Source organism: Symphodus melops, assembly GCF_947650265.1.
Source record: "Symphodus melops genome assembly, chromosome: 18".
NCBI lineage: Eukaryota > Metazoa > Chordata > Actinopteri > Labriformes > Labridae > Symphodus > Symphodus melops.
Window position 1 is genome coordinate 14,369,962 of NC_136708.1, and position 12,170 is coordinate 14,382,131.

Here is a 12,170-nt window from a genome sequence, read left to right on the forward strand (position 1 = left end):
ATCATTATCTGCTTTTATTTTTGTACATTTCATCGTTTTTCTAAAGCCCAGTATCAGACCCTCTTTGTGCTCACCAGTAAAAAAAAAAAAAAAGGATTCTTTATTATTTATATTATTTACTTACATCCAACCGTCCGTCCGTCAAGTGGTTCCCTAAAAAAGTGGGGGTCGCGAGATTCCTTTAAAAAAAAAAAAAAAAGTTTTTAAATAGTGGTGGGCGATATAAGTATCTTAGAAGGTGAAGGATTTTATAGTGTTGAAAAGTTACTAACAAGCCTCTCAACCTGAAACTCACCTGTTGTGATGACTGCAACGAAAATGAAACAACGTTATAAAACAAAGGAAGGCGATGATCCGGACGTCGGCGGATCCATTTTGTTTAACTGCTTCAATAATTTATTTCTATACATTGATTTCCATGCATGCTGCTTAAAGTGATGTCAGACAGCAGCACTCTCTCCTCTCGTTCAGTGTGCAGCATCCAGGTAAGAATGAGTAATCATAGTGACTGTTTCTCTGTCTGTCAAGCAACAATGTCCCGCCCCCTCAATGAATAAAACTATTCTTTCAGTATATTTTACTTTGAACATGTCACAGAATTTATATATATATATATATATATATATATATATATATATGCGATTAACATATAACATTTTAAGTCCATGTCTTTAAGGGAATAACTGTGTGAAAATGTACCTGAATTCTAAAACAGATTTAAAGACACAAAGGAGGACACAATACTAAATCTTCATTTTAAAGTGGAGCAGAAAACCCTTAAATTGTACATAAAAAAATGATCAAAGGCATTTCTGATGTTAAAAATGTTTTGAAGGGAGACCTCCAGACACCTTACAGATGCATTTATTAAACTTAAACTTATCAGCTCAGTTTTGTGCATTTGTGCACCAAAAACATTATACAGGGTAATAAGTGGTGGATATCATTTCCATATTGCCAACTTCTAGTTTAAAATGGCATATTTCACCCATTATACTGAAAATATATACAAAAATATGGTGTTTGGACTCATGTGATGTTCTGATGCCAGTGTTTGGAGAGGTCTCATAGTGTGTGTAGCTGTGTTCAACATCAGATGTTTTAATTCCCTCACAGGTACAATTGGGGTCCCCACTCTCTAACACCTTTATATTGGGGGGCACGGGCTCTAGACAACAATGAAACAGTCAAATGCGTCTGCTACTGCTGCTAATGATAACACACGAACAATTCAAAGAATTGAAAACAATGACCATTCCGGAGTGAAATGTTTTATTCCAACATAAATAACCAGTATTTTTTTTAAGACCTGATTATTCATGTGTCCTCAGAAAATTAAACGGAAACATTGAAGCATTTACTTTACAAGCAAATAATCTTTTCGAACCTAGGAAAATTTTATGAAATTTAAAAGAGAACATCCAAGCAAAATTGATGTTTATTTTCGTGCCACTAGCTCCAGCAGGGTGGAGGTGATTTTGTCCATGTTATTTTGGTACCGAGGACCCCTGTCCATCCTGGGTCCTCGGTCAAAGTGGCGGGGAGGCGCAGAAGAGTAGGAGTCTAACATCTCAGCAGCAGGCGGTCTGTAGTCGCGACAGTGTCGGGGTTCTTGAAACCTTTCAGGATAACATGCTGGCTCATCTGAATGACTGGCATGTGGGATCCTAAACTTCTCCTGCCACCCAAAATCCTCTGGAAGAGAACAAACACGTGAAACATAACATATCGAAGCAGTTCACACCACACCTAAAATCTGTTCTATTTGCAGTTTACAAGCAAAATACAGAGCCAAATTTAACTGAGTTCAATGAGGGTAAACCAGTGACATCTGGAGAGCATTATACAGGAAATGACAAAATCTACTTTTGTGTATATTGCATATGTGTACACAAACCTGGTTAATAACGCTATTTCTGGTTTACCTTCATACTGGCTTCGGATAGACTTTCTGGGCTCTCCATGGACAGGATGGTGGTATTCTTGGAGTCGATCGTCAGGGAGACGCTCCCCACGCTCTCTGCTTCTTCCGCGATTTTCCTGAAAGTAAAGCTCTTCTGGTCGCCTAAGATCTGAATCCTGTTTCACTGCTGGCTCATACTGGTGTCTTGAAGCCTGCTCTGGGTTCAAGTTGAAACTGTCAAAGTCTGTGGACACGCCTGTTCGACCTTGGTTATTTTGCTGAAATGAAAATAAAAAAAGAACAATTAAGATGTAGCAAGAAACTCAAAAAACATGCTTTTTTTAAAATCAGTTTCTTCTGCTTTGCAGAGAAAAAGTGAACATGCTGCATTAGCCCCTGCACTGGTTGGCACATACCCCGGCAGCTTTCTCGGATTTTTTGTTCTTGAATTCTTTCAGAAGGTCACAAAGTTTGCTCTTCAGGAAGTTGGCCTCTTCTGCATTGTCAATGTTAATGTTTTTCTAGTAGGGGAAAAAGAAATAAGGGAAAAGACCAGGATAAAGCTCCTCATGAATTTCTAGCTGGTTATGAATCAGGCAAAACAAATAACAAATATTTCTATGTGACTGTTAAGTTAAGTAATTTTAAGACATACCCCCTCTTAAAGGTCACCAAGATTGACACATGATCTAAGTTGCCCCACAATGGTTTTTAAAATAGATGTAAGCATAACGGACACATCACTGATATTTGTTTAGCAAATGCATCATCTTACCAGCATATCGAAGACACCTCCTGAATCAGAGCCTTCTGGTTGGTCAAACTCCCGCTGATGTACACTCTTAAAAACACAAGTACATCACAGCTGTGAGGGCAAGTTAAACATTAAAGAGGTCAATGATTAAAAAAATGACTTCATTTGAATTATCTACCTGTGGTTGCATGTACAGGTCACGATGTTGTGTTCCATGGATTTCAGGTCTTAGTGGTGAACTTGCATGACGAAGATGACCACCAAACTTTGGATTCGGAGGTCCATACTCGTCAGAGAACCTTAAAGAAAAAAAATAAACATCACATAAAAACAAAGCATCCAGTCAAAAAAAAAACATTTTTATTGCACCAATCTGTCAGTTATGTGGAGAGCAGCCATTAATGATTACTTACAACTCCTTTGTGGTTTCCACTTCCTCTGCTGTGGCATCAGAGAAGCGACTCTTTCTTTTCCGCTTACTGTTCTGCTGCTCTTCATTTGACGGCCCTTGCAGGAAGCGCCTGAATGGCTCTGGGATGTCCGACATTTTCCTGCTCACTTCCACTTGCCTCTGGGGTTGTGAGGGTCCCATTCGGCTCAGCCCTGCGCTCACTCCTTCCTCCTCCTGGTGTGGCTTCCTAATTCCACCCAAATGATCTCTGTTTATATCAAACAAATGATCATGCGATCTCTTAACCTCCATCTGTTGAGAGAAAATCCTACTCTTGGCCTCTGCTTCACTTGGATCCGGCCTACCGACTCTACCGTCATGTCTTACAGAATCCCAGTCCACAGACCAGCGGTGGGTCTCCCCCTCTAGGTTCCCTGGCTGCGAGGGCTGAACTTGCCGACGCCTCACCTCTTCAGAGTAGAACTCCTTCAGCAGATCTCTTTCCTGGTAAGGTCTTCTGAAAGGAGGAGCTTCATCGGAGTGATAATCTCCGAGCTGAGCCTGGTCCTGGGGCATCTCCTCCCTTGCATCATACCTGGGACCGCCACGTGGCTCAAGAGGAGCTCTTTTTTGTGTATCTTCAGCACGTTCCCTTTCATAGTCCCTACGATAATCAGGGTCGACAAATCCTGCTCTTGAAGTATCACTCACCCTGTAATCTGCCCTTTGCAGCTCTTCTTCCGAGCGGTCATGGCTGAGAGCGTCATTCTGTCTGTACATCGGCATGTCTCTGTTCATCATGTAAGGAGGGTCTTTTTGGGGACATGGGGGCGTGTTTACGTGTCCTGGGGGAACCCTCCCTTGGTGGGAGTACTCATCCGGATGGTCCATGAGTCGTGGTAGGTGTGGCGGCATGTCTCGTTGAGTTGAGCTCTGGTGGATGTTTCGGCCTCTATTTTGGTTCGGCTTCGGCGGCGCTAAGACAAAAAGTGAAATAATTCAAAAGCTAAATATCCAACATTTTACACAAACAGCAGAAATCCAGTATATCCTCTAAAAATATGTCAGAGTCATGACTGTCGACAATGATGTCTGTGATCTGTTGTCTGAACTGTGTCTACTTAGTCTTTACATCAACAGAATCTAAAGAGCTACAGTAACTTCACACGGTTAAGCCCCTTAAACATAATTTGTCTTTACAGTCGAGGTCAAATTATATTCAGCTTATGAAACCCCTGCAATTACATTTCTGGTGTCTTATAAAGGCACAAGAGTTGTGCACTTATCTTAAAGGGACCAAACTGGTGAAGTAGTTTAAATAAATAAAGATCATTTTCAGACAGCTTATGAAGGCACTTGAAGTTCAAGCTGGAGATGTTTTCTTCAGCATTAAAAAACACAAATTTAAAGATTATTTTTAATTTAAAATCTCAGTCTGAAGGTACCTCTTGAGACGATTGATTGGCCCATCGTCCTCTTTTTCGACATCTGCAGCAAACAAAAAGGAAAATCGAAACATTGTTTGGTTAGTCAGAAATCTTTGTTTGGATTTGAAGATAACATAAAATATTACACATCTGGTTGCTGATATGCGAGGCCTACCGATGGCGTTCCCCGTCCATCTTGTCTTTCTATTATCTCTGCTCTGGCTCGGAAGACCTTTCCTCCTTGGTTTGTTACGGTTTGTTTATCCCAAGTCACCAAGTCTGGACGTTTCAGTTCCTACACCAAAGACAAAACTCCAGCCTTTATTGCTCTGATTGTTTATATTTACGAAAAGTCTAATCAGATGCTGTAGATGTGAAAAGCACAGTACCACGTATTTTTGCCGGTGTTTACGTCCAATCACATGGCGGACCGTTTCTTGGAGGTTTGCAGTCTGACCACAGAGCGAACATGTGTATCTTGGACCTGCTAGTATGTCATTACTCGGCAATTCCTCCAAAAAGTTCAGACCTAAATTATAAAAACAGAAAAGAAAAAGTTGAAAAGGGATCTAAATTTATTATGTTTTTACTTGTGTTACAAATGATTGGGTTAAGTCATTTACCGATGATGGGCTCATCGAGCTTCATGTAATCCAGATAATGTACAATATCCTCAAATATTGGGACGGTTTGCTGCCTGACAGCGAGGCCTGGAAAAAAAAACCATCAGAAGGTAGCATCAAGAAAAATCATAAAGGAGATGTTTTTTAATCATAAAGAGCTGTGTGTGTACAGCTCACATAATGTATAATGTGACGTTAACTCACTTTGCTCCATTTATCAGTACAGTAGAACACTTTGCACTTGCCTTAGTTCATTATTTATGTAAAGCTTCACTCAACCTTTGTCCTAACACATTCCCGACCCTTTCATGTAAAAATGAAGAGCTGAGAGCTGAGTATTTGGCTAAGAATTATCACTCTGGCTCCATTTAAATCCATGGTAAGAAATGTAACTTAAATGCTAAGGGGGGTCCCCCCCCCCTTTTTTTTTTTTTTAACTTATGAGGATATGGCTGAACAAATGTTTTTGTTTTCCGTTTTGGACTCAGCTCCTGGCACAAAGTTGGATATAAACATTTTATTTTTTGAACTGATGGGTTGCAAAACATCTTTTTGACATTGTTGAGCCCACCATATTTTCTGTGACTTAGAGTTACCTAAGCCCCCCTTAGCAGTACTGAACTAAAGAAAGGTCGGTGCATTGATGTTCTGTCATTTATGGCTGACATTTCAAGGCAACAGTCCATTTCGAGGCAACCAAGTATCTGTGGCATTTTTGATGCCAATTTTGCACCAGTACCATCCTTTTAAATTGATTTTGTGAAAGAGACAATTTTGACAACTCAATGGACATTAGCAAGGAGCACACTTAAGGTGAGCGTGAAATAAACCTTTGACATTTACTGGATCCACTAGTTTGGTTGGTCTGTTTGATCCAATTCATAACAAGCACACAGACTGTTGAAAGAAGATGGCTTCTTCTTGATATTGAGTTATATGTAGGTTAGATATCCTCATTATAGGGGATTTATGCCACAAACTCAAATGCATTGTAGCTTGTGAATTGCACATGTGGAATGACAGACCAATATGGTGTGATGTACGGGATGGCTTGCACATCAACACGTCCGGTCCAGGTCCACAAGAGTCTGCATTTGTGTGAGTTTAAAACTTACCTAACACTTCCTTAGGGCAACAAATGCTACTTAACATTGGTTCCCAGAGATAGTACCGCAAAGATGACAGTTCTGAAGGCAGCCAGCGAGGTCAACGGATACACATCTAAAATAAAGGCTTCGGAGAAGAAATCTGTCCCCAGTTCATCTCACTGCCTACCTTGGTTACACTGCTCTCCAAGTCCTGGATTTCCATTATATTGGAGGCTGCATGAAGTCCTCTTGATAGCTCATGGAAATTAAGATTATATTCCTTTTTACAAAGCACTGAAGCTCTGCCAATGTCTTTGTACTTTTACACTGAACCCAAGAACAGTGTCATAATGGTGTCCCGTTGTTTTCTTTTACAGCGTTAAAGAGTAGCAGAAGCTCGAGAGGCACGCCATGCCACCGTTTCATTCTGCTCGCTCTGCTGTCAACACCAAGGCCGTTTTGCCAGTTGTGCCATTACTAGTACCTCTGACGCCTTCACCCCACCATTACACCTGCATGTACAGGAATGACGAGGAGTAATGAAGGTGTAACAGTGCTGCCCCGAACTGGCAATATACAAAAGGGCTTGTGTTTGAACCGTCCACAGTTCACTTGCTTCAGAGAGAATTCTTCCAAAATACTCACAAAAATAAAAGGAACACTGAAACAACACAATGTAATTCCACTGTCCACTTAGGAAGCAATACGGATTGACAATCAATCTCACATGCTGTTGTGCAAATGGAATAGACAACAGGTGGAAATTATAGGCAATTGGCAAGACACCCCCCAATAAAGGAGTGGTTCTGCAGGTGGTGACCTCAGATCACTTCTCAGTTCTGATGCTTTCTGGCTGATGTTTTGGTCACTTTTAACTTCTAGCGGTGCTTTCACTCTCGTGATAGCATGAGACAGAGTCTACAACTGACACAAGTGGCTCAGGTAGTGCAGCTCATCCAGGAGGGCACATCAATGCAAGCTGTGGCAGGAAGGTTTGCCGTGTCTGTCAGCGTAGTGTCCAGAGCATGGAGGCACTACCAGGAGACAGGCCAGTACATCAGGAGATGTAGAGGAGGCCGTAGGAGGGCAACAACCCAGCAGCAAGACCGCAACCACCGCCTATGTGCAAGGAAGAACAGGAGGAGCACCGCCAGAGCCCTGCAGAATGACCTCCAGCAGGCCACAAATGTGCATGCGTCTGCTCAACAGACAGAAACAGACTCCATGAGGGTGGTATGAGGGCCCGATGTCCACATGTGGCAATGTCCATGTGTGGGCAACACCCTGCAAGATGTTTGGCATTTGCCAGAGAACACCAAGATTGGCAAATTCGCCACTGGCGCCACGTGCTCTTCACAGATGAAAGCAGGTTCACACTGAGCACATGTGACAGACGTGACTGGAGACGCCGTGGAGAAGATTCTGCTGCCTGCAACATCCTCCAGAATGCACGGTTTGGCGGAAGGACATTAATGGTGTGGGTTGGCTTTTCTCTGGGGGCCGCACAGCCCTCCATGTGCTCACTAGAGGTAGCCTGACTGCCATTAGGTACTGAGATGAGATCCTTAGACGCCTTGTGAGGCCATATTCTGGCGCGGTTGTGCCTTGGTTCCTCTTCATTTAAGACAATGCTAGACCTCATGTGGCTGGAGTGTGTCAGCAGTCCCTGCAAGATGAAGGCATTGATGCTATGGACTGGCCCGCCCATTTCCCAGACCTGAATCCAATTGAGCACATCTGGGGCATCATGTCTCGCTCCATCCACCAACGCCACAATGCACCACAGACTGACCAGGAGTTGGCGGATGCTTTAGTTCAGGTCTGGGAGGAGATGCCCAGGCGTTGTAGGGAGGTCATACAGGCACGTGGAGGACACACATGGAGGAGCCTCATTTTGACTTGTTTTAATTACATTACATTAAAGATGGATCTGCCTGTAGTGTGTTTTTCTACTTTAATTTTGAGTGTTACTCCAAATCTAGACCTCCATTAGTTAATAAATATGATTTCCATTGAACCTTGTTGTGTTATTCTGTTGTCAGCACATTCGAATATGTAAACAACTAAGTATTTAATAAGAATACTTCACTTGTTCAGATCTCAGATGTGTTCTTTTAGTGTTCCCATTATTTTTTTGAGCAGTGTATAGAGCAAAAATATATTCATTTCTGCAAAAGTAAAAATTGACGAGGCTGAAGATGAAGTCTACTTACCCGCAGAAACAATGCCATCCTCCTTCTGCCAGGGATGAAAGGAGAGTTATACAAATTAAGTCAATCAGTGCTTGGTAGATATGACACGAATAAGAGTTCACCACTGCTACAAACAGAGAAAGCGTTATCAATTAAACATACGGTTAACCAAGACTACAGCTCACTTGAGGTGTAGTAACGGTTCTTATCCTCCCAGAAATTACCTGCTTTTTGAGCGCACACATGGTAAAGCAAAACAACAATAAACAAAATACTAGTTAAACAGCTGCTTCAGGGGTAATGTTACCTATTGAAGAAAAAATTGAAACTGGAATTAGGTCTGCGAGACGAGGAATCCACTGTTCTTGAAATTTACCAAAACACATACTTTCCGTGTGCACATAACTCCAGTGGTTGTATTGCCATCACATCTTCCTGTGACCACATATAAGTACTGTGGTGCAACATCCAGTTTAGACACCAACAAAAGACGAAGGCAGCTGAAAAGTTTTGACACAGCTTGGGCAAGGTGTTGGGATCTGTCATTCGAAATTGACAATTCTTCTAAATTTAACAATATTCAATTCAATATTTGTTTTGTAGGCCTGACTTTCCAGCTGTACTGGTAAACGCATTCAGTGTGAAATCAGCTGTTGAACCTTCCCAAAATCACGTGAATTTTCCAGTCGCTTGTGGTTGTCGCCTTGGCAAACGACTGAAACAATCAAATACCAGAACTTGGTATTTATACTACTTTAAATGAGTGCTGCAGCCTTTGGTCACATCAGAGTGACTGCAGTGGATTTCAAGAAGTGATACAAAGCCATGGGCAGGCAAATATCCAGAAGGAGTTGAAAAATGATCATTTCAACATGTGGAGTAGACAAAGCAAGTGTTCCCAACTTATTTACCGTCAACTTTTAAAGTGCATGTAAAACAGCAGACATCCTCTACAGGCCATTCAAACGGAGTACCAATATCACACCTGAAATGCTGTTTCACAAAATAATTACCGTCATGTGACAAGATGCACATTTCCACTGCGGATGGTCATCAAGTATCAAACCGTTCCAGTTCCAGTACAAGTCTTCAGGATTCCCAGTTGGAACATAAACCATAAACAATCATGCTCTGCTGTGAAAGGAACAGTGTCTTTGTAGCTTTGAATCTCAAGACTTGAAGAATGAGGACCAAGAAAGGTTAAATTCACTGATTGGATATGGGTCCATCATAACAAATGACTTCTTCTGGTCAGAAACAAGAAATTCCATCCGTCCCTCCATCCATTATCTTCCATTTATCTGGGGCTCGGTCACGGTGGCAGCAGGGGAAGCAAGTTGCCCAAGATGTCCATATCCCCAGAAATGTTTTCCAGCTCCTCCTGGTGGATCCTAAAGCGTTCCCAAGCCAGAAGGGATATACAATCCCTCAAGTGAGCTCTGGATCTACCCCTGGGTCTTTTCCAAGTATCTGTAAGACCTCATCACCAAACCACCTCAGCGGACTCCTTTCGATGCAAAGAACCAGCGACTCTACTCTGAGCCGTAGTTCCAAACTCCTCATCATGTTTCCTTCAGAGGAAACTGATTTTGTCCGCTTGTATCCACGATCTCTACCCACACCATGACCATAAGTGATGGTTGGAACATAGATTGCCTGGTGAATAGAGAGTTTTGCCTTCTGACATAGACCGTAAGCTTCTGACTCGGCTCGCTCTTCAGATTAATGATCCAGCGCAGTGCGTGCAATACTGCCGACGCTGCACTAATCCACCTGTCAATCTCAAGTTTCATCTTACAAGGATGTATTAATGCAGCAAGTTTTTTTCAAGGTGTTTCCATCGCGATCATCTTTGTAGGTCAATGTGGGACAACACGAGGTAAAGATAGATCAAGATGAAGAGGTCAGTGACCTTTATGTGCAAATAAGTTGCCTTCAGTGGTTCAATAAACTTACTTCAAAGTGAAATCTTCATTGCCGTGTTGCTCCCCAAAAATGATCAGGGTACAGTCTTCACAATGGTCAAGCAGAAGACAAGCACTTATTGTTCCTGGTTGTTTGTTCTCGTAAGAAAATTCTGACTGAATTGTAGCAACAATCAATGATTTTTATGCATATGAACAAAATGCTTCAAAAGTTCAGCTGAAAGTCTGACCCTGAATGACTGATTAACAACACTTCTATTCTTGTCACTTATGTGATACTTAATGTACCACCAGTGTGCCAAAGAGAGCAAGATAACAGAATATAAACTCCTTGAGTCTGGTTATATTTTATCTTGACCCTGTGAAAGACCAGCGACTGGAGTAGACATTTGTAAAAATTATGCAAATAAATGTAGGACGGGACCCGCTTCCTTACGACTTTGAGTGTAAAGAAAATATGTATCTATGTAATATGTAATGTTATCCTTGTTATGATGGCAAAAAAAGCTGATAACTGTGTCTTGGCTTAAGCCACTACCACTTAACATTGATCAATGGAAGGAACGACTCATCAAGTTATACACTATGGAAAAATTAACAGCAAAGCTCAGCCTGACCATGACCTATTTGAAAAAAAGTGGACTCCAGTAATGACCTATTCTGGACTTTCTTTATAGGGTAACAAGATGGTTGAATTCAAAAGGGGACTACGGTGTATTCCCGCACATAAACCAAGTGCTGATGTGAATCAATTTTATTTGTTCTCATTGATGGATCCCAATTATTATTACACGAGTAAGCTTTGTTATACAAGAGATGAATATGAAGATTTCAATAGGAAGAATTGGATATTATGTATTTAAAATGCAAAGCTTGAAATACTAACTAACGCATTCATACTATAATGTCAAGCTATGTGAAAGTAATAATCACAAATAAACATCAATCATCTCTTCAGCAGTAAGCAGTGATGTTTACCTTCACATGTCCCGGTGTCGTCAGGTGAATCCTGAATAACGTTTCCCCTCTTATGGATTTATCACACACCTGGTTTGAAAAAAACAGCACGTAAATCACCCACGACACAGCTCATGATTGTGTTATGACATTATATGAGGATACTGATTTAATCTAAACAGCAAGTATGCTATCCGGCTAATTAGCCTGAGTTACTACGTGTGTGAAAGCTGCATTTCTCCATCCATCTTTATTACCGTGCATTGAATAAATTCAGCCTCTTCCTCATACGGTGTTTCGAATGAATCCATTGCGAGTATTTGCAAGTTTGTGTCGATTCACTACAGAAAGGAGCTATTAGCTTAGCTTATGCTAACTGGGGGCTAACGAAAGCGCCAACTTTAGCTAACGTAAAATGTTTTACGACCGTTTCGGTAAGATATTAACTTGCATGCACTTGGTGTAAGGAATGCTTGTATTTTGGTTTAAATCGGATGCATATTTTAAGCCCTAATAAATTGAATTTACACGATCGGTAAAAATTAGATGCTAGTGTTGGCTACTTCCTGTGTTTGCTGAGAGAGCGGTGTCATAATCCCGCCCCGTCTCCGGTATCGCGATGTTAAAAACAAGAGCGCTACAATAACGAAAACTGGGCATTATGAGATTAGAGACGGACATTTACGCCCTCTGTTGTCCATGACCTAAACTACATTTACATTCTGTAACACTGCAGAGAGGACTGTTGCATGTGTACTTTTAATTATATCTCTTCCAAGAATACATGGCCCTGTTGGATGGGCAAAAAAGAAAAAAAGAAAAAATCTAAATGGCTGTCAGGTCGTGAGTGGCTGGTAACTTTAAAAATCTTCTAACCCTGTTTGCGAGCAGATTGGTGATCAAAAAGGTT

The 12,170-nt window shown here is 41.4% G+C and overlaps 1 protein-coding gene across 2 annotated transcripts; it reads right to left on the reverse strand.

The window, feature by feature from the left end:
• Positions 1–1,255: 1,255 nt before the first annotated feature.
• LOC306839392 (uncharacterized protein) lies at positions 1,256–11,871 on the reverse strand. Of its 2 annotated transcripts, XM_079368052.1 has the most exons (13): positions 11,518–11,871; positions 11,282–11,350; positions 8,400–8,424; positions 5,099–5,185; positions 4,865–5,004; positions 4,651–4,770; positions 4,494–4,536; positions 3,071–4,025; positions 2,836–2,956; positions 2,679–2,744; positions 2,320–2,424; positions 1,926–2,181; positions 1,256–1,695 (listed from the first exon to the last, which is right to left on the reverse strand). In XM_079368052.1, the coding sequence occupies exons 1-13, from the start codon at positions 11,569–11,571 to the stop codon at positions 1,439–1,441; spliced, it is 2,298 nt and encodes a 765-aa protein (XP_079224178.1). In that variant the 5' UTR covers positions 11,572–11,871; the 3' UTR covers positions 1,256–1,438. The 2 variants fall into 2 exon arrangements, with proteins under 2 accessions (XP_079224178.1, XP_079224179.1); XM_079368053.1 differs by lacking the exon at positions 8,400–8,424 and having other exon boundaries at positions 11,518–11,570.
• Positions 11,872–12,170: the final 299 nt, after the last annotated feature.

What these genes read in the sequence shown, in the direction of transcription:
- LOC306839392 (XM_079368052.1), bottom strand. Translation starts at nt 11,571, where the DNA reads ATGGATTCATTCGAAACACCGTATGAGGAAGAGGCTGAATTTATTCAA. An exon ending in GGATGGCATTGTTTCTGCGG is followed by an intron (nt 5,186 to 8,399) that starts GTAAGTAGACTT and finishes TTTTTTTTCCAG; the next exon opens with GCCTCGCTGTCAGGCAGCAA. An exon ending in GTGGAAACCACAAAGGAGTT is followed by an intron (nt 2,957 to 3,070) that starts GTAAGTAATCAT and finishes TTTTTCTTTAAG; the next exon opens with GTTCTCTGACGAGTATGGAC.